General features: G+C 49.1%; 1 protein-coding gene across 5 annotated transcripts in view; it reads left to right on the forward strand.

Moving 5' to 3' along the window:
• Positions 1-301: 301 nt before the first annotated feature.
• The window catches only part of LOC114002918 (serine/threonine-protein kinase PAK 6), a 38,038-nt gene continuing 18,142 nt past the window's right edge, over positions 302-20,197 (forward strand). Inside the window, exons 1-6 of one of the 5 annotated variants that reach the window (XM_039386097.1) lie at positions 814-2,187; positions 2,611-2,820; positions 12,912-13,722; positions 14,334-14,393; positions 18,512-18,718; positions 19,147-19,339. Coding sequence is in view for 1 of the 5 variants with exons in the window: in XM_039386095.1 (XP_039242029.1) it covers positions 18,715-18,718 (4 nt within the window). In the remaining 4 variants the exon portion in view is untranslated. Of the gene's footprint in view, positions 2,188-2,610; positions 2,821-12,911; positions 13,723-14,333; positions 14,394-18,511; positions 18,719-18,993; positions 19,340-20,197 lie in introns of those variants that run through there. The other 4 variants (XM_039386098.1, XM_039386095.1, XM_039386096.1 and 1 more) reach the window with 4 other exon arrangements.

The raw sequence follows: 20,197 nt of genomic DNA on the forward strand, positions 1-20,197 counted from the left end.
CATGTTCTGTGATCCCAGGAGTTATTGCAGAGCCCTTCCAGAAGCCAGGCTCTGTCCTCCCACAGGTGTATCTCAGTGGTGCTGCAGAGTTTTTTGGGGGTAGAAGTTACTACACGGACACAGTTATTTGCCCTCAGAAGCAGTGAGGAGCTGGAAAGCTGAATCCAGCCCTAATGAATGAAGTCCCAAAGCTGACAGCATTCAGCACTTTCATGGGCTGGGGATATTTTCTAGCAAGAAAATTAATTTCTGAGACTTGTTGACAGAAACATCAGGAATGGATCTGCTGCCTTTGTCTCCACCCACCCCAGCCAAGAGTGGGGGGAGAGAAGCAGCTTTTTTATAAATAGCTCCGTTCCTGTTGTATTTGTAAATTTGGTGCTTTTTGTGTCAGTGACATCACCCTCTTCTCCATGGCAACCCCCTCTGATAGCAAAACTGCAGGGCACTGCCAGAGGAACTCAAACCAGCACATGAACAGGTTGAATTGAGATGAGTTAATTGAGAAATAGTGCAGGGGCAACAGGAGGGGGTGGGAAACAGCAGCGAGGAGGTTCCTGCCAGCTCTGCTGCCCTGGAAAACTGTCCCCTGGAATGGCTGTTTCCCAAAGCTCTGCCCCATCTCCTCTTTGTGTAAGTCCCTGTCAGGAGGAGGCAGGTGGAAGGCAGGCAGGCATCTTATTCCCCATCTCCTGTGTGTCTGGAGAGCAGCACTACAGGTGACTAAGCAGGAGGAGCATGGTTGACTCACTCCTGAGTTATTTTCTCACTCCTGTTCTCTTCCCCCTCCCATCTTTTCTGTTTGTTTTTTAGCCTTCACCGGACAGTTTGCATTTTTCCCCAGGCCCTGATGTGAAAGAATTAGCAGCAGGCTTTCTTGTTACCTAATGTTCACAAAAATGTGCTTGTGGTTATCCACGGGGGAAATGGAAGCCAACTCCAAAAGCAAGAAAAAAGAGTTCTCTGGATAAAACACCTCCATCTTAAAAAAAAAAAAGTGCATCTCCTTTCTGAATTGTTCAGGAAATACTAAAGTGACTGACATGCCAGAAAGCTGTAAATAACTGGCTTCTTTATCAAGATACCTGTGGAAAACACCTAATTGCCTCACTGGCTGCCCTGCTGGTCTTGACTTGATTTCTGACCCAGCTGCAGTGGGGGAAGCCATTGCACTCGCTGCCTTGACTACAGCATTGGGTCCTGCTGGTTTCCACTTGGGACTGAGGAGCAGGAACGTAATGGTTCCAGCTGCTTCAATCAGCTTCATAAATCTGTCCTCATTTACACACCTATGAAGTCTGAAGCCTTAGAATGGTTTCCCTTCCTTCTGCAGGGTGCCAGGAGACCTGGTGCTGAAATTTAGCCTGCAGAGGTGTCAGCCTTGTATTAGAGTTGGTGTTTTTGTGACACAGTGGGACACATGTTGGTCTTGTGTAACTTGTCCAAGGTTCCCCGAGTCCTGACATCCAGAGAGGGGCAAGGCAACACTCCCCACCCTGGGAAGGAACTCTGTGATGGGGTAGCACTGCACCTGCCAGTCATGGCCTGCCATTTGCAGGGCCCAGGAGCCTGGAACCACAGACTCTCCCAGTGTGAGGCTCTGCTACTGCAGCTCCCTCCCCATCCCAGTGTGAAGCCAAGCCTGTGATTTCCAGGCTTGGTTGAGGGGAAATGCACGGAGTCTTTACACACCGAAATATTGATGAGTATCTTGCTCTTGCCTTTTGTGCAAAATGCCACTCAAGGCACTGTGCCATCCTCTCTGCTGAGCTCACAGCATCAGCCCACGACAAGAAAGGTCCCAGAAAACATTGACTCACTGCATCCCAGCATCCTGCCAGGGGATGTGTCTGCAGTGAGATCTCCTCAGCTGGAGCGAAGTTCAATGGAATGGATCACTGTGAGGCTGTTTTACCTTCCCTGAGTGTGCTGCCACCTGTGCTGCCTGCCAGGACAAGGGCTGGGGGGCACTGGGATCGCTGCCAGTGCTGGGCAGGACGCAGCTGGAGCTGGGGGTTTGCATGTGCAGGAGGAGCTTTCTGGAGAAGCTTTCAGATGAAATTGCTGAGAATTTTTGCCTGAAGCAAGGGATGTTTCCCATGTTTAAGACAAGCAGTAACCTGCAGTTAGAAGGAAGAAGGGACTGAATTCACTCCAGAAGTATTTCTCCAGGATCTTTTTTTCAAGGTAAGCCTGCTCTTGTGGGAGGTAGATGGGGCAACAGGGTCCACTGTTCTGAACTCTAAAACTGAGGCGATTTCTACATTTTTGTTACCTCCCCAAGCTGTAGAACTGAAATAAATCTGTCTCTGGCACTCCCTTTTTAGGCTGAAAATTTAAATTGGCCAATAAGAACTAATTTTCTGAGGTCTGAAGCCTTAAGAAAGGGGTGAGGGAGAATGTTTTTAACACTGCCGTGTGCCTGCCTGTGTTCTAGTGGTGAATGAATGCCTGACTGTGCCTCTAAACCATATATTTAAATAGCAGAATAATGGGCGTTGTACAACAGCAGGTGAATGAAAGTAAAATGTAGTAAATAGACATCAGCTCATGGTTTATTAATTTTATTTAGTGGTTTTAAACATTTACAGAGTATTTGTTGTCCTGTAGGAGGCAAAATGATGGTTCCTGCCTTGAACTGGAAGGTTTTTAATTGGCACGGTTTGAAGAAATGTTGGTGAAAGCAAGAGAAAGGAGATAGGTTTTTTAAGGATCTATCTGAATGGCACCTGAACAACCAGTTTATTGCTGTTGAAAACTATTTGTGGAGAGACCAGAGGAGAGGTCCTTGTCCCAGCTGCAGGAAAAACCTTATTTAAGGTAGGAAAAAAATACCTTGAATGTACAGAGATGGCTCTGAAAAATACCTGGTAACATATAAAAATTGTGTAATCATCTCCTCCTGCCCAGTATAAACCATAAACTGAAACTCCTCCTAGCTGGGAGCCCTCCAGACTGAGAGTTGTGTGCTTAGGTTGTGGGGGATAAATTACAGTCCTTGATGAAAGTCCAGTGGAGGTGCTGGAGCCTTGGAAGAATGCACTTGCTGAGCCTGGAAGTGCAAGGCAGAGTGTCCACATGTTCCCTTTGCACACTGATGGATGTGATAGTTGTATGCATTTCTCTTTTGCCCATGGGAAAGGAATAGTATGTGTGCCCATAAAAGCAAATCCACCTTCTGTTTAGGGAAGTAACTGTAGTCTGTAAACTCTTGGAAAAAGCCTTGTTGACTCTGTGAGGAGTGAAATGAAAATGCTTTCTGGCTACTGCCTCTTCCTTTCCCCAGGCTGGGGGGGACTGGAGCGGTGCCTTCAGGGAGATTTGTGCTCTGGGAGGGGTGAGGCTGCCTGGGGAAGGGCACCTGTGCCCATGTGGAGCCAGGGGGCTGCGCCAGGAGGGGCGGGTGCCCGCAGCCATTGCATAACCCTGGGCTGGCTCCACAGCCACTGCCAGGCACTGGAGCAGCCAACGCGCTTGGATGCTGTGCTGCAGTTGGATTCCACTGGGTGGAAGTAGTTGAGGGTATTCCTGCCAACTTCCCAGGCAGGAGTCATCTGTTCTGCCTCTGTCGCTCGGGGAGCATGAATGAATGACTCTTGAAACATTAATGTAGAGCAGCTTCCAAGAATGCTGTGTACTGAAGCCTGGAATACATTGTGATCTGATTCATGATCCAGGGTCAGCTAAGGCTTTGAAGAGGTGTTTACCCAGTGGGTGGACACGCTGCACTTCAAACTGCCCAAGAGAACCACAACATCAGAGGGCAGGGGAGCAAAGTGTGAGCAAAGCCCCAGAGGAGCAGGGGAACCCAAGAGGGACAGTAGGAGCCACACGCTGTGGGCTGGTGGATGGGACAGCACAGCAGCTTGGGGATCCGGGGGGCTATGGAAGGTGCTGTTGCTCTTGGCAGCGTCACTTGACATCATTTTAGGTTGGAATTCTGCATAACCGGTGTTCGGCATGGAATGGTTCTTTACATGGGTAAAACCTTGTGTTTTGGCTGATAGGATTTCATGGGAGAGGGAGGCTTTCTGCAGCTCCAGAGAGGGATCAACAGAAGGAAACAAGTGATGCTGCTGAAGAATGCAAAGTAGAGCAAGCTAGATAAAGGTGATCCTAATTGAGGAGGAGGGTTGGTATTTAATTAAAACTACTTCTAAAACCCAGGCTCTTAGCAGTAAAATAAATAATAGCAGGACATGAGTAATTCCTCTTGGGGGAATGTCAGAGACAAAATTACACTAATGTAATAATGAGGGGCCTGTGTGCAATTGCTCAGAGGAATAGGAACAGGGTAGAAGGATTTTTCACTGCTAAGAAGTTCAAATGTGGTTCAAGTCAAAAGGGACCGAAGCCTGTTAAAGCACAAGCTGCTTGGGGCTCTTGGGCTGCCTGAGCTCCTGAGCTGGACTTGGCAATCCCAGCCCAGAGCTGGAGGTCGAGCTCCTGAGCTGGACTTGGCAATCCCAGCCCAGAGCTGGAGGTCGAGCTCCTGAGCTGGACTTGGCAATCTCAGCCCAGAGCTGGAGGTCGAGCTCCTGAGCTGCTGTAGCGAATGATGGCAAGTTCAGTGTGGCACTTGCACTCCTGCTGCTCAGTCAGAGTGTTTGCAGTGGACTAAAAATAAGTACTTCAGGCCAGACTTGGGACAACTGAGCCATGTGTCGTGCAAGTGGAGGCAAGAAAGGACATTAAACCATCTTGATCTTCCTTATTTCCCTCCCACTCCTCATTTCTAGTTGTGAAATCATCTCGGAGCTCTGCCTGCATTCCTCAAGCTGTGATGCCCGTTTTGATGAGGTGGTTAAATAGCATAAACTCATTAAGCACTCCTGACTAATACTCAGTGACATAACAGCATTTCTTCTCCATAGCTGGCTTGCATAAATGCTGCATTTCAGTTTGGGTTACCCTTTCCATGTCATGCTTCTCGTTTCTGTGATGTCCATCTGTTTACCAGACAAGGTTCTGGTGGCGGGGGCGGGGAAATAGTCTCAGAATACAAAAAGAACAAGCCCCACAAGCGAGGCCAGCTGGGGCTTGGAGCAGCCTGGTCCTGAGCAGGGAGTGCAGCCCCGCTCCAGCTCTGAGCGGGGTCACTGGTGCAGCCCCAGCTGAGGCCCTGCAGCAGCATCCCCTGGCCAGGCCTGTGTCCTGCTGCTGTGCTGTGGAGAGGTGAAACACCATGTGTGGGAAAGATGGTTTAGTTGTTAAAATGAAACATATCATTTCAAACTAGATAGCAAATGTATCCAGCAGCTTCAGCAGAGGCAGTGACTGTGAACGGATCGTGTCAACTTGATGTCTCTGAGCTTGATTGGTTTTCCCCTGAGAATGGGTTCAGTTGGGCTGTCTGTGGTGTCAGGGCTACCTTAGTGATGCCCTTCTGGCCTTCTGACTCTCCTTTCTGCCACAGGTATCTGTTCTGGAAACCTTTTTTCCCCCACCTGTGTCAGCCTTGGAGTTTTCTTTCAAATCTGTGACTTCAGAAGGCACAGCAGGAGCTGAGGGTCTTTATAGCAGAACTGGAGAGCTGGGCTTAGATGGGGAGAAGAGGTGTGAAAGTCCTTCCTTAATCTGGACCAGGAATAGAGGAGTTAATATGTGCGGTGGCCAGAAGGCTCTACACAGATCTTAAAATAACCAAGAACAGGATAATTTGGCTTAAAAAACCATCTGGGTCTTGATTCAATGCTCATTAAAATTCATAGTAGCCTTATGACTGGCTTGTGGAAGAATTAAGTAGGGTGTTACACTTTATAATGAGTACTTTGGGCCCTGGCCAAGAAAGTACATCACTGCCTATAACAATGCTAGAAATTAACTTCTTTCCTGTAACATACAGCTCAGAATCAGGATCTTTGAAGCACTTGTGGAAGTCAGTGAAAAAGCTCTGCTTTCAAGGGATTTTGGATTGCACCCCCAGAACAGCTGTTAGGGCTGACTCTGGGAAGAAGTCTCTGGGGAGTGGCCTCTGAGCTGTTCCTGCTGCAGCAAGCTGTCCACTTCGGGCACACTCACAGGGAATCTGCAGGGATCAGAGCTCTGAGTGTGCAGGGAGAGGGGGGAAATCAGACTGCAAACCCAGCTGCTGCTCTGCAATATACAGGCCATAAAATGAAAAATGTGTGCTGTTTATTTCCTTAGAAACGTAAATGTAATAACTAATGTCACGCATAGTTCAGGTCTTGTAGCACCTCATCAGCCATAAGATGCTCCTGTCTGCGACTGCCACTGAGGCAACCTCCTGATTTCTGACCCTTTCTTGTAAAATACTGGCCGGTGTTAATAGGGAAGAAAATACCAATTCTGCTGCTCACTCCCAAATGGGGAGTTTGCAAAGCTCTTTGGGCTTTTGTGCTCTCTTCCAAGTTCTAAATATGTTCTCCCGAAGTGTCTCCGAACAGCAGCTGAGTGACGTAAAACTGAGCCAGGAACTTATTTAGGGAACGTTGCCTTTTATTCCTGTGCCATTTAAAGGCATGTTTTTAAAAAGGTCTCTTAGAACTCAGGGTCACCTGAATTCTGTCTGGCTACTCCGAACTGGTGGTCCGGGTGGTGGGCTGTGGCTGTACCTTCAACAAATGGTAGTCCCAGTTTAAAGAAGGAAATGAAGGAATTTTCCAGATAACTACTCAAGTATTTCTGTAACAAATCTTTGTTCACAACTCTACCCCAGGCTTTCAGTTTTCATCAAAGTTCTGAAGACCTAAATAAGAAAATGCTCATTTTGAGTGTTAACAAGAATTTGTTTTCAAAGGTCACATGTGCATATGAACTAACTTAATACTTATTTTATTTGAACGTATTTGTTTCTGAATTCATTTGCTTGTAAAATTTATTTGGCACTTCAGAGAGCACATGAGCAAGAAAAGTATTTTTGAATTAGTAGCTTGAGGAATGATGAAGTTGATGATGAACTGAAGTTTTTCAGTTATTTTTACAATGCCATCTTCAGAATCTCTAAATGTGCAGAATGGGAAACATTACATTTTATTTACAGTTTAAACGACTATGTTTTATGTCTCTCCTTCCTGAATTATTATAGTTCAGAGTGTGGAGATTTCCTTTAATGTTTATATAGATATAAATAGACACGTCTCAGTGGATTATTTTCTGGTGTCATGTGGGAGAGGATTCCGGTTGAGTTATTCCACCATGGTTCCCTTCTCCCAACAGCCAGCAGGGCCCAGGCTCATTCCAAAGGAAGGACGTTTGCTCTGCCAGGAGCCAGCAGGTCCGTGTGCTCAGGAGGGCTGTGGCTGTGCCCAGTCTGGCCTCCATTAATCACAGGGTGCCTGTCCTTTGGAACAGGCACTGCCTGACTTGAGTGCACGTTTCAGTTCCTTACTGTGGGATCTGACAGCATTAACAGTTGCCCACACGCTTTGGGTAGTTCTGAAACTTATTTTTAATGGAGAAAGTGGCAGTTGGAGCTTTATTGTGTGTGCTGCTGAAACTGTGTCCCAGAGCAATCAGCACCTCACACTGTCTTAGGCTGGGATTGAGAGGCTCTTATAAATTCCAGCCCAAATGAAGGCTGGAGGAGATTGCTGAAGATAAAGAAAATGAGAGACTTCTATAACTACTGTCAGAAGAGACCAAAAATCGCTCTTATGGGAGGTAGAAATGAACTTTTTCTCTCTCCTCTGTTGTAGCAGTTAAGAGCACCAGACAAGGATGTCACAGCTACCATTTTTCTATATTATATCAATAAATCTCTGAGTGGGGATTATAACCATTTAATCCTTTCCAACCCCTCCTGAGGACTGCAGATCATTCACAGCTTCTGGAGCCAAGGGAAACGGAGGGTACAACATTGGGACAAGCTGCTTTCAGTGGCAGAACAAGCAGGTCCAGTTCCTGCACTGCAGGTTTGTGGCTGCTGAACTGTAGGCCAGGCTGCTGAGAAAAACAGAGCCTGAAAATAAATAATAGTAATAATAATAACATCCCCCCCACACGTTTAACTCTTCACCCATCTCCTTTCCAGTGAGAGGAAAGCCAGTGCTTGGTCCAGCCTCGGCAGCTGGAGCGGGTTGAAGTAAGTTTTGAATACTCATCCCCTGGCAGGGGGTTGAGATGCATTTTGGATACTCATCCCCATCGCAATAGTCAACCCTTCCTTTCTTCTCTTCCTCGGATTCTATTCCAACAGCTGCCCTGCCTCTACCAGCCTTCCCCCCAGATAAGCTCCCATACAGCACTGGAGGGCGAAGGCCCCTTCTGCCCCTGCTGTCCAGGGGGGCTGCTGCTGGGAGGGGATGTGACACCCGTTCCCTGGCACGGGATTAGCAGTGCAGCTTCCTGATTTTCCTGAGGTGGGCTGAATGCCTTCAGCTGCCTAAGGCTGAGTTGTTCCCTGCCTCCACAAGCAAGTGGGATGGGAAACCTGTGCTGCATGGAGCCACGTGCCTGGATTTTGACAAGCATAAGCTCCAACCCTCCAATTATTCTAAGCTCTCGAGAGTTGGGTTTGAATGTACCCAGAGGTAGAGGGTGAGTAATGTCAGCACAGGGTGTTAGACTTGTGCTGCCGTTATTTTGGCCACTAGGAATTTGCTGGATTCTGGTTAATTCTGGAGTGATAGCTGCCTGACCTAGTTATTGGGGACAGAGGCTGGGTCTGTGCTCCTGTGCTGCCAGCCAGGGATTTCAATCTGCATTTCTATAGCATCCTCAAGGATCGCAGCTTGCTTGGAAAAACAACAGATTAAGCCGCCTCTGTTGTGGGGGAGTTGAGCATTGTCACAGTCGTTTTACCAGCCTGCAGAATGACTTTCCCAAGGTGACCTGGGAATCTGTAGGCAACGCCGGCTTTCTGCTGGGGTGCTGCCATTGCAGGACTGATCGTCCTGACTTCTGTGGGAAGCAGCAGATGCACCTTTTGTAGAGGGTGGCACAGGCTTGTCTGGTGGAGCGTGACATTACTTCTGTAATAACCAAATGAGTGTGTGCAGTTTTTGCAAGTAAAAGATCTGGAAGAGGTGCGAGGTGGCTGTGATCCAAGCTGTATTGATTTTATCTGCAGGGAACGTCTACCAAGCCACAGGAATTTAACCAGTAGCAAAATAGCCTGTGCTGTGTTCAGGTGATCTTCTTGGGCTTTACCTTCAACTTCTCACCAGAGCAGGAGTTGACATTTTTAAAGTCTGCTGTTTCCTTACTCTCTTTAAGCTTAACCTGCTTTCTTCACTTAATGGAGAGGGTGGTCAAGCATCAGAAGGGGCTGGAGGTGGTGGAGTCCCCAGCCCTGGAGGTGTGCAAGAAATGGCTGGACATGGCACTCAGTGCTCTGGGCTGGGTGACAAGGTGGTGCTGGGTCAAAGGGTGGACTCCATGATCTTGGAGGTCTTCTCCAACCTTTGGGATTCTGTGATTCTTGCCTCTGGTGTTCTCAGTTTGGCAGAATTTCCTTGTGCTGTTTCCTTGCTGGCTGTGCTTTGTTCCACCATTGGAGTTGCCTGGCCCAGGAGAACCTGGCTGTAACCCAAGGAGAGCCTGAAGCAGCACAAATTTCCTTCATCCATGTGACCCGGGCTGATTGTGTTTGGAATGTGCATATGGTGAAGAGGGACTCCGAGCTCCCCACCGCCCTGGCAGATTTGAGTGTGCTCTGGCTAAACCAACTTCCATCTCTTCAGCTCTGGTGCATTTGTGTTTTGTTTGGAACTGGAAAAGAATCCACCTGGTTTAGACTGTAAACCTTGGAGAGTTTACAAGCACACGGGGTGAGCTCTGCGGTGGGAGTGCCAGAAGGGCTTTGTCCTGCTGGGATCTCTGGACACTCCCTGGACAAGGGCAGCAGTGCATAGTGAGCAGGAGGATAACCCCAGCCTTGGCCATGCAGGCAGCTCTCCTGGCACCTCCTGCCCCCCTCTGAACCGACAGCCTTGGGGGAAGGTGGCTGAGCTGTGAGCACTCAGTTAAAGCGAAACTGCCTCTGGATTGCTCCCTCCTTATCTCCAGCCCTGGCTAATGTCATGTGGTGATTATGAGACTCCCAGACTTGATTCCTATCTCTAGCTTCCTCCCACCAGCTGGTGCTGATGTGTGAATTTGCAACACAGCTCTTCTCCTAGTGACCCCTCTGGCCCCATCCTTGGTGTATTTTGTTCGCTTCCCTGACCAGCTTACTCTGGATTTGCAGAGCCGTGAAAGAGAGGAGGGGAAGGATTCTTTGTGGAAGAACATTTGTGCCCCCTATCAAATCCCTGAGCTCAGTGGAGCCCTGCTGGAAGGTCTGGCTCTGTGGGTGGAATTGCTGTAGTTCTTATTGGGACTTCCTGAGTGTATCAGATTTCCTGTTCCTTAGTGTTAGGCTTCTCCTGGAAGCTTTGTTGAATAAAAATAAGTTTTCCTTAGCAGTTTCCCCAGTTCCCACAGGCTCCAGACAGGTGGGCAGGTACATTACTCCTGGCTGAGGTAGAAGAAAGAGAGTTGGCCTGGTAGAGTTGGCCTGTGTGTTTCTGACTTTTTACTTTTGAAGTTTAGAAGTGCTCAGTCTTGCCTGTTGGAATAGGAAAACATTGAATAGTGGTTTTTTTCCTCACAAAAGTGTGTTCTAGTAGAGATGGACAGGGATTCAATGGAACCTACTGCAGCAGTGCAGGACGTGAGGTCCCGGAGCTCTCCTGGCGCAGTGACGTGACTGGGCAGGGTGAGGAGCGAGCTGAGATCAGCACTTGGGATCTGACACCGGCTTTGCTTTGTGTCTGGGGAGGGGACAGGGAGCACGGAAGGGCCTTTGCTGGCAGATAAATCAGGCAGACCTCGATGCAAGCCTTTAGTCAGCGTAGCCTGCAGCACTTGTGCTGCCAGGCCTGGAGGAGCAGCACAGAGCAGCCGTAGGAGGAGTGGGGCGTGGAGGTCTGTGTTTACAGACATGGACCCGTATAATTATTTATATTGTCTTGTGCAATTCTCTAGGTAAGAAGGGAGCAGTGGGCAGGCAAGGAGCAGTGAAATGTGTAATAAAGGAACAGTCGCTGAAGGGGAAAATTAGAGGTGCGTCACTTTTACTGGGAAATTTTTCTTCAAAGTGTGTAGGACTGCTGGGACCAAAGTGTGAATAGAAAGACTGGAAAGTGTCCTAATTTTTCATTAAGATTGTAGGCAGCAGAGGTTCACACCGACTCAGAGCTGCCTTGGTTTCATCTAAGCTTGTGTCTTGACAAGTAAAATCAGGCTCTTCCATTTATAAAGAACTTCTCTTGTTCTAGAAGACTGTCTCAGTACATAACCCAGGAAATACAATCCTCATGCAAATCTGGAGCCAGCTCCAAGCCTGGGTGACTCCTTGGAGACTGTAAATGCCATTTGTCTGTGGTGCTCCCAACGCCCTGGTGCTGTGGGTGACTCCTCCATGCCTGGCACAGCAGCAAAGCCCTGGTGCACAGATGACAGGGACAGTTTGTACTCCCCGACGCGTTCCTTCCACACCTCCCAGGATCACCTCAGCTTCCTCCCCTCTGATCCTTCACCGCGCTGCTCTGCTGTGGAGTTCCAGCCTTTTGGGAAAGAATGCTGTCCCCTCTCCTATTCACTATCCTTTACTATTAACAGGAACTTTCATTTTTTGATTACATCTGGGTATGGGGCTTGCCCTGGAGGAGCTAATCCCCAGACAGAAAGGAACCTGGCTAAGTATTTCCTGCATCCTAGGGAGGGAGCAGGCAGGAAGCCCGGGTCTCTGTGGCAGGCTGTGGCAGGCAGGGACCTGCAGTGGAACATCGAAGTGGTGACTGCACGCTCAGGAAGCAGCCCTTCCACAACTTAGCTGGCAGGTCTGGAAATGAGGATTAGGAACCTCAGACCATCAGCTCCACTGCCAGGATTACCTTTAGGTTCTCTCTATGAACCCCAATTCTTTTCTCCATTATAGTCCCCATAGAACTGGTGAATCCCAACTACCTCTGTGACCTTGGTTGTTGTACAAACATACTGCAGCCTTTTGAGGTGGGATGGAGAGGTAGGAAAAGAAATAGGAATGAAGGAACAAGGCTAAAAGGTCACTGGGCTGGCCCATCTCTGCTGGACAAGCCACTCCCAGCAATAATGATGACAGCCTAATGATTGTTTGTACCATGTCAGTTATTTATTTTAAGGGCAGTTCAAAAATCAAACAACCAACCCCCCCCCAAAAAAAACCCACCCCAAAACAAACCCCTAAAAAGTCATGGGAGTGGATTTTTATGGCTTTTATCTCTGGTCTTTGGACCTAAAAACACCAGAGGGTTAAGCCAAGATTGTTAGTGGTTTGGAGAGGCCAAGAAGCCTCTCAATTTGCAGTGGAGCAAGAGTAGCTGATAGGTTTGCTGACAGGAACTCTGACCTCTCCTGGGCTCTAATCCCCAAAGTGTCCTCTGCCCCTTTCACCTAGGTGTTCAGTGCTGCTGGTGGTGGAGCTGGTGTCCTGCTGGGCATGAGTCATTTGGGGAAAGTATTTCCAGGAGTCAGGAAACCCAGAGGCACAACGGGATGGGAGGGTGATCCCAGACTCCAGAGCCGGCAGCACTGACTCACTCGCGGTAGGACAGGGCAAAAGGAAAAGCACCAGGTCATGTGCTGCTCATCTGCAATGCAAATCAATGGGGTGAATTCTTCTACAGCCAGCCATAGAGCTGGCAATGCAAGCTTTCCTGCCAGGAATGACAAGGGATTGGTGGCAGGTCCTGAAACACAGGGCGAGATGGCGGGTTCTTTAGGAGCTGTAGCAGCTCCTGGCCCCAAGGCTGTGGAGCTGAGGGAGAAGAGCCAAGGAGCGGAGCTTTAATAAGCCACAGTGGAGTGGGGCGGTGAAGAAGGGCGGAGGGGAATGGGAAAGGATCTCCCCAAGGTTCTTGCCCAAGACCCAGCACAACTCGGTGCCCAGGTGTGACTCCGAGCTCTTTCTCTCTCATTCCCTCTAGGGACCAAGAAAGAAGACAAAGAGGAGAAGGTGAGATGGTCCCAGGAGGCTCTGCTTTCAGCATATGTCGTTTTCCGAGGCTTCTCTGTGCCGAGTGCTTCTGTGTCCCATCTGCTACCACACCCTGAAATCAAACTCGGCAGCTTAGGTGCACCAGGCACTGTACAAACATGTCAGACTTGCCTCCACCCCTTTTTCTACTCCCGCTTTTTCCTGCCGTCTTTCTCTCTCAAGTTTATCGGCGTGTCAGCGGATTCTGGTGGCGGAGCATTCCCACCTCACCTCTGGGCACAGAGCAATGAGGAGTCAGGGGTAAGTGCCCTCCTGCAGATTTGGGCATGGACATTGACTTGCTTGCTTTAAAGCCATAACAGCCATCCTAATGGCCGCTGTTCTGTGGGATTTGTGCCCTGTGTTTACAGAGGACTGGGTTTGTCAGTTTGAACTAACGTCTCCACTCCCCAGTGGCTGTGCTGCCTTGGCTTAACCCCTTCCCTTCGGAGCTGAGCCGTGCCACGGATCGGTGTAACGATCGCACGTGTGTTGGCAGTGCCAGCCTGGGGCGAAGGGAGAGCAGAATAGTTCGAGGGGTCATACAGTTTTTTCTCTCAAGGGATGGTTCTGAACGGGAAGAAAAACCGGGAGCTGGATTCCTTTGCGAAGGAGTTTACTTCATCTTTGCTCCTACAGCCCAGCAACACTGTCCTCCAATCGGCTTTGCTGCATGACAGTGGGAGAGTTTGCCTCCAGACCCTTCTTGCTCCTCTCCCTTGGAATTGTCCACCACCAGCATTGTTGCAACAGGACTGCCAGTAAGATCTTGTGTTTTTTGCTTCCCAGGGTCTTTTAGGTGGGACGAGGTGTGGGGCTGTGGTGTTGGGGTCTGGTGATTCATCCGACTGACACTCAAGAGGATGGGGAGTGCAGCAGGGAAAATACCTTGTTGAATCTGAGAAGGGTGATGCTCTTAAAACCTTGGGATGAAGAAGGGGTTAAGAATTGCTCTGGATGATGCTCGAGAGAGCAGACAGCATGTCAGGAACATGCAGCTTGTTGCCTTCACGGGAGACAGAGCAACGTCTGCTCTGAAGTCTGTGGTATCTACAAGGACCCTCAGTGTACCTTATGGAGAGGTCCAGTCAAACCCTCCTGTGTGTGCTCCCAATCTCGGGCTGCTGTGCTGGCCAGGATCCTCCCAGCACTCCTGCTGAAGCCACGCTGTAGTACTGGTGTGGGGCTGGGTGTGAGTGTGTTTTGGCTGGCTGGAAGCTGGGTAATCTCCTCCTATTTAAGTTACAATCTACGATTCTATTGGGCATTTGTACTTAATTATTTTTGTCAGGTGGTAACCAACTATACGGCCAGGTATGTGCAGTGACAGAAACCAGTCCTGTCCACTAATCTTTACTTTCTTCTTTGCCAGGACACTAGTGCTTTAATGCATTTGGGGACAGAGCACTGAAAAACAGAAGAGAAATTTGTGGTGAGTGCAAGCTCTCGGGTGAGGCTGGGGGATGTATGTAGAGTAAGAGACATTTGCTGAGTCTTCCCCTGCATTTCTGAGTTCTGTGCTTGGGTAAAACCTGAGTCAGCCCTTACACAGCTGCTGGGGAAGGGAACCTGCTGCCTGACTCTCCCTCCAGCCCTGTCCCACTGGAAAGTCTCATTCCTGAAGTGTGATGAAGCTGTATATTGATGTTGATATTCCGTGCTGCCTTTGGTATGGACATGGTGTGTGCTGTGGGAGCAATGGCTTTTGTACCCAGTAGCAAAGCTGACCAAACAGTGGCCAAGCAGATAGCTGGCTGGATTAGTAACTGTGCTCCCAGATGGAAAGCCTGCTCCCTGCACAGGGGTTTTTTCTGTCTAGATGGGTGTGAGCGTGGATGTACCTGGGAAGGACACTCTGGGTCCTGCTGCTTGCAAAAGTGAGAAACATAACCCTTCTTTGGTCACAAAATGGTTTTCATTCCCAAGGAGAATGAAATTAATTAAGGAGAATTCCTTAAAAGTTTGGCTGTCCTGCCTCCAGTGAGGAAAAAAGAGCTCTTTTTAACCTACTTCCCTAATGTGCTTAGGGAAATTCAGAAGGAGAGAAAAGAGCTAAATGTTTGTGCAAATTGCTTTAAAGAAAACTGGTTAAAATAGCTTGGACTAGCTTAGCCCAACTGCAAGTAAAAGCTCCGCCAGGCCCTGAGCTCTGTATTACACAGACTGTGTTCTTGGGTACCAGCAGGGATATGGTGCTCAAGTTCCATCCCAATGGGAGCAGCACAAGAGTTCTGTACCTGGGCAGGACGTGTCTGTGGTACCACCCCTGCACTAGTCCCCTGCCTTTGAGTTATAATTGCATAGACTCAGTGCAAGGGAGACCTGGATGTTCTTAGGGAATTTCTCAATATGGTTTAAAGTTGCAGGATTACCCTGTAGCTTGAGGACTAATGCACTGAGACGGGGTCATTAGTGCCAATACTGTCGTTCTGAGATTGATTTTCCATTCGGCTGCCAAAAGAGAGCAAGGGGGATGGAGGATGCACAAAGACTAAAAGTCGAACTCTATTTCCCTCAGAAATACCTCAGGAAATTACATTTTCCCCAGGGCTGAGCCATTTTACTTGTAGTGTTAGTAAATGGATTATTTTGTAATTAATTGATGAACAGAGTACAGCTGTAGCCAACGCCAGGTATTTGTGTTGTGTTCTGAGTGCACCTCAGGTTTTAACCTGGTTTTTACTGAGGCTGTGTTAGCACTCACACTCATGGCAGGTCTGCCCTTTGCAAACAGAGCAGGAGAACCGATATTCCCTGGGAGAAGACTTGTCTGTTACGATTTGTTTCCATCTCGGTATTGGCAGCAGTGAGCAGGAAGGCACTGAGAGTCAGCCAGGTTGAGGAGTTCGAGCTAGTCTGTCTCCTCTGTGTTTTGGGGCACACTGCGTGGGCTGCAGTTTTCCCATAGTTATCCTGTGGGGGTAACACAGGCAAACTGCCTTGCAGGCTGCTGACAGCAATTAAATGTATTTGTATCTCACTTTGGGAGAACATGATGAGCATAAACAGGGACTAAGACGGTTTAGTGTTGGTTGGAATGAAGTTTACCTCTTGCATCTCTATATTCGGGTGATTGGGACATCGCTGGGGTGTCTCTGCCAGCCCCTGGCTGTGCTGCTGGAGTGAGCATTGTGAGCCAGGACTGTGAGCACCGGTGCCTCTGCTGGGGCAGGTCTGCCTGGGAGCTCAGCCCTGCTCAGAGCGTGTGACTCTCCCTGCACACAGTAAGGTCTGTACCGTGCCCATGGGCAGCACAGACCTGCAACTTCCCTCTCGTAACCCCTCGTGCCAGAGGCAGCTGGACCCGGCTGGGCAGGGCGCTGGGATGGAGCCGCAGGACGCGGTGCCCGGTGCTGTGGGCGGTGCCCGGTGCTGTGGCATCGCGTGTTCCCCAGACACAGCCCTCGCCTTGGCTCCTTCCCCTGCCATGTGACCCCGCCTGCCAGATGTGGCCCCTTGTGCTTGTCCCAGCGTAACCTCTCGTCTGGCAGAGATGATGTGTCTCTTCATGTGGATTTCTGGAGACAGAACCTTAAATGTTCTTACTCTAATCTCGGTAGTATTTTTATGCTGATTTTGAATGGATCTGTCACACAAGACAGTGGAAACTGAAGCCCTGAATCCTTCAAGCCCTTTTCTTGAAGCTCTTTGGTGTTTTGCATGAACAGCAAAATACAGCCACTTGTTTTTAACCCTGATGCATCCTTTGTGGCAAAATGATGTCATTAAATGCCTGTGGAACAAAGCTCTTGGGACAGGGATCAGTGAGGTGTGCAGGTGTGAGGCACTGCATGGTTTGGTACAGCCAGAGCAGGACACAGCCCACATTAAGTGGGGAAAAAGGGTCATAGTTGGTGTCGTGGCTTTGGGCTCAGCCCGGTGACCTGCAGCACATGTCCCACTGGCTCTGGGTGGACACGAGTTGCCACTTCCTCTGGTGCTGAAGCGGGGTTTGGTGGCTGTACCCTCTCACACACCAAACCCAGGATGAAAGGCTGGTCTGATAATCAAGGCCCTGGACTGCAGCTGAGGTTTGGGTGTGGTTTCTGTCTGTGCTGCTGGGCTCTGTCACAGTGTCTGGACCTACGTGCTGGTGTCAAGATCAAACCTGTGGGCAGAATGTGTCTTGGCTGCTGCTGGGGCCGTGCACCTGTGTTTTCTCTCTGTAGCCAGGGTGTGTTGGGTCTGGATCTGGCCTTGACAGAAAGTTAAAAAGTGGCCAGGAGACATACCTGGGAGCTCTTTTAGATTTGCTGTTCTAGACATAGCTGGGAAGAAACCAGGCTAGTAATTTTTTTTCTGTCTAGTCTGCAAATGAGGATAATAATTCCTTTTCCTCACCTTTCGTCTGTTTAGATGAAACCTCTGGAGGGTGGGGCCTGACTTCAGAGACTGGCCCGATGGGACAGTGACTTCAGCTGGGATTCCTAGGGGCCTGTAAATAAGGGAAAACTTTATTATTGTCGAGGGAAAGCCCATTAGCGATTGGGACATGCCAGCACTGGTTTTGGAAAGTTCAAGAGGTCTTTTCTATGCAAATGCTTTGATAGGTCCCAGAATGAATTTGGTGTGGTATAGCTAAAACACACCTAAAAATATGTCACCCAGCAGCATCCAAAACAAGCTGAGCAAATAGGCGTTCACTGGCTTGTAGTTTTGAGCCCTAATTTACGAGCAAGGAAATGGAGCAGGGGAGGAAGAGGCAGCACTGGAGCCTTTGGACCCTGCTCAGTGGAGGCATGGCAAAAAATCTCAAAGAGTTGAGTTGTTCTTCTCATTTGTCAGAAATAAACCCACCAATGTAACAAATATGTCCCTCCCTAAGCTTATTTCTAATGTAATATTAATCTGTGCTCTCATGTGTGTGTGTTTGGGCAGGATTTAGAGCATTACATCAGTTTGCTGTGCTGCTGCTTCGCTCCAACACGCAGCTTTGCCATGGGGGGCTGGGGAGGGAGAGGAGTGCAAGGAAAGGACTTGGAAGGGGGGAAGGGATGCACAGCAAGCAAATAGCCACTCTCCTTTAGGAGGAAAAAAGTGCCTCAACCAGTATTTCTAAAACTAGAATTGCAGCCAATTGAGGAAGGTGTCGTGGAGTCAGAGCTGTGCTCTTAGATCCCATTTCAGATTTTGGACCATTTTGCTTTCCACTGACCCTTGTTGCCATTCCTCGCTGAGTGAAGTCACATTTGGGTTTGTGAGCTCCTCAGGGACCTAACCTGCCATTTCTCTGTGTCTGCAAACTGCTGTGAATGTTGATGGCCTCTTATAAATAAAAAGGATGTGGGAAAGCTCAGGAAGGCAACCAGGAGGATTGTAGGTCTGGGCTATGGTGGAACTCCCTGCGTGCACCCTGCCAGCTCCCTCGGTGTGAACACATGTGTGCATGTGCCACGCATGGCTAATGGCCTGGTTAGCCTGGGAGCCATTCCCAAGGCAGCACATGACACTGACCTGCGGAGCAGAGCATGGAAATAGGCTTTTCCTTTTAATTGGCGGGTTCTCTGCGATCTTCATCTTCCTACTGCAAACTCATTCTGCATATTGCAGTTCCTCCGGTCCTGTAGGAAGAGTTCTCCTCCTCTCCCTCCCCTCTCGGAGCTGGCCAGAGCAGTTTGGCGGATGAGCTGCGGGAGGACTTGGAAATGATGGGACCGGCTTTGCTGAGCCCGGGGCCGGAGCGTTCCCTCCGGTCCGGGCGGGAGGAATGTAGGGAGCTGTGTCCAGATCCGCGATAGCGGCGCGAGGAGCCGATGAGTGAGTTCGGTGCTGCAGCGGGGAGGGGAGGGAAGGCTTATTTGGAACGAGGAGCTGCCCGAGCGAGGCTGAAGGAGCTCCGCGCTGCCCTGCTATCATCAAGTGCCTGTGGGAGGGAGGGAGGGAGGGCATGCTCCCTGGGTCCGGGAGCGTGGGGCTGGCCGGGAGCAGGGGGGAGGCAGGTCGGGTGAAGTGCCAGTGCCTGCTGCTGCCTTTGGCTGGGCGTTGGAAGGAGCCATTTCTCATAACGTTTAGCTACTTGTTTTTATCAGAGGGGTTGGTTCATTTCTGTGCCCTGCTCCTGGGCTTGCCTGGCTCCCCCCATTCCTCTCTCCTTCCTAACTCTCATTCCCCCTCCATCCTTAATCTTCCCACCCCTTCCTCTCATCTGAGCCTGACCCTTCTCTCTTCTTGCCCCTCCTTCCCAGCCGATCCCTCCCCCTGCTCTGGATCCGCTGGCTGTGGGATTTTTTTCCCGTGCTCACTGGCAGATGTGACAGCTTTGGGAACTGTATCATCCAGGAACAGCTATATCTGGAGTTGAAAAACCTAACGTGGTTTCCCAGGCAGCAGGAATGGATCGCTGAGAGAATTTCAATCTCCGACTGCTTTTGTCTTGTGGTAGTGACTTTTATTATTTATGTTTGTGACATTTCTTACAGTACAGTTGTCAGCACTGAATGAAAGACTAAAGTCTAGTAGATTATTATAAAATCAGTGTCACAGTATTTGTGTTGTTACATTGTGTTGTTACATTAAAGGGATGCTGTCTACGTTTAAATACAGGTTTGGCTTGATTTACAAAATTTTATATGCATAAAATGTTCTTATGAATTTCTTACTGACTGAGAAAAGGCCTGTTTTTATGTGTTTTATTTAAACATTCTTTAGCTGGGTATTGGAAATAAAAATAAATAGCTCTTGCATGAAAACCACAAAGTGAAAGGAGGCTGGTTAAATACAGAGCTCCTCGATGAAATGCAAAACCTACCCAGATTATTACAATCCATATTTCAAATAACTATTTTTAGTGTATGGATTTCATTTGCTCTTAATGCAGTTTACCTTTAAACCACCTGTCTGATCTCTTTCTAATCAGATGTAAAGCAAATGCCACTGGGTGCCCAGGGGTGTGTTGTGTGTGGAGCTGATTACATTGTGTTGTTTCTGAGATGTCTGTTATAAGCCAATAAGGCACTTGCAGGCCATGTCAGCCAGCCCCCTAAAACCGAGCAGGAACTCTGGAGCTGCTCCTTGCAGGGTCTTGGGGGGCTTTGGGCTCTGGGATGGCAGTGCAGGGCAGGGGCTCAGTGACAGCTATGGGGATTTATGGCAGTGTACAAATGCAGTGTTTGTGCCTGTGCAAGCTGAGATGCTGACAGAGCCACTGTTCTGGTTGGGGCCAAAAAAGGCTTTAAAAATTTGCATTTTGAAGCAGTTCAGTCTGAATCACTCTCCTTGTGGGGAAATGCCTGGCAT

Source organism: Pipra filicauda, unplaced genomic scaffold (genome assembly GCF_003945595.2).
Source record: "Pipra filicauda isolate LSUMZ 115617 unplaced genomic scaffold, ASM394559v2 scaffold463_size517996_pilon, whole genome shotgun sequence".
In the NCBI taxonomy this organism is placed as follows: Eukaryota; Metazoa; Chordata; class Aves; order Passeriformes; family Pipridae; genus Pipra; species Pipra filicauda.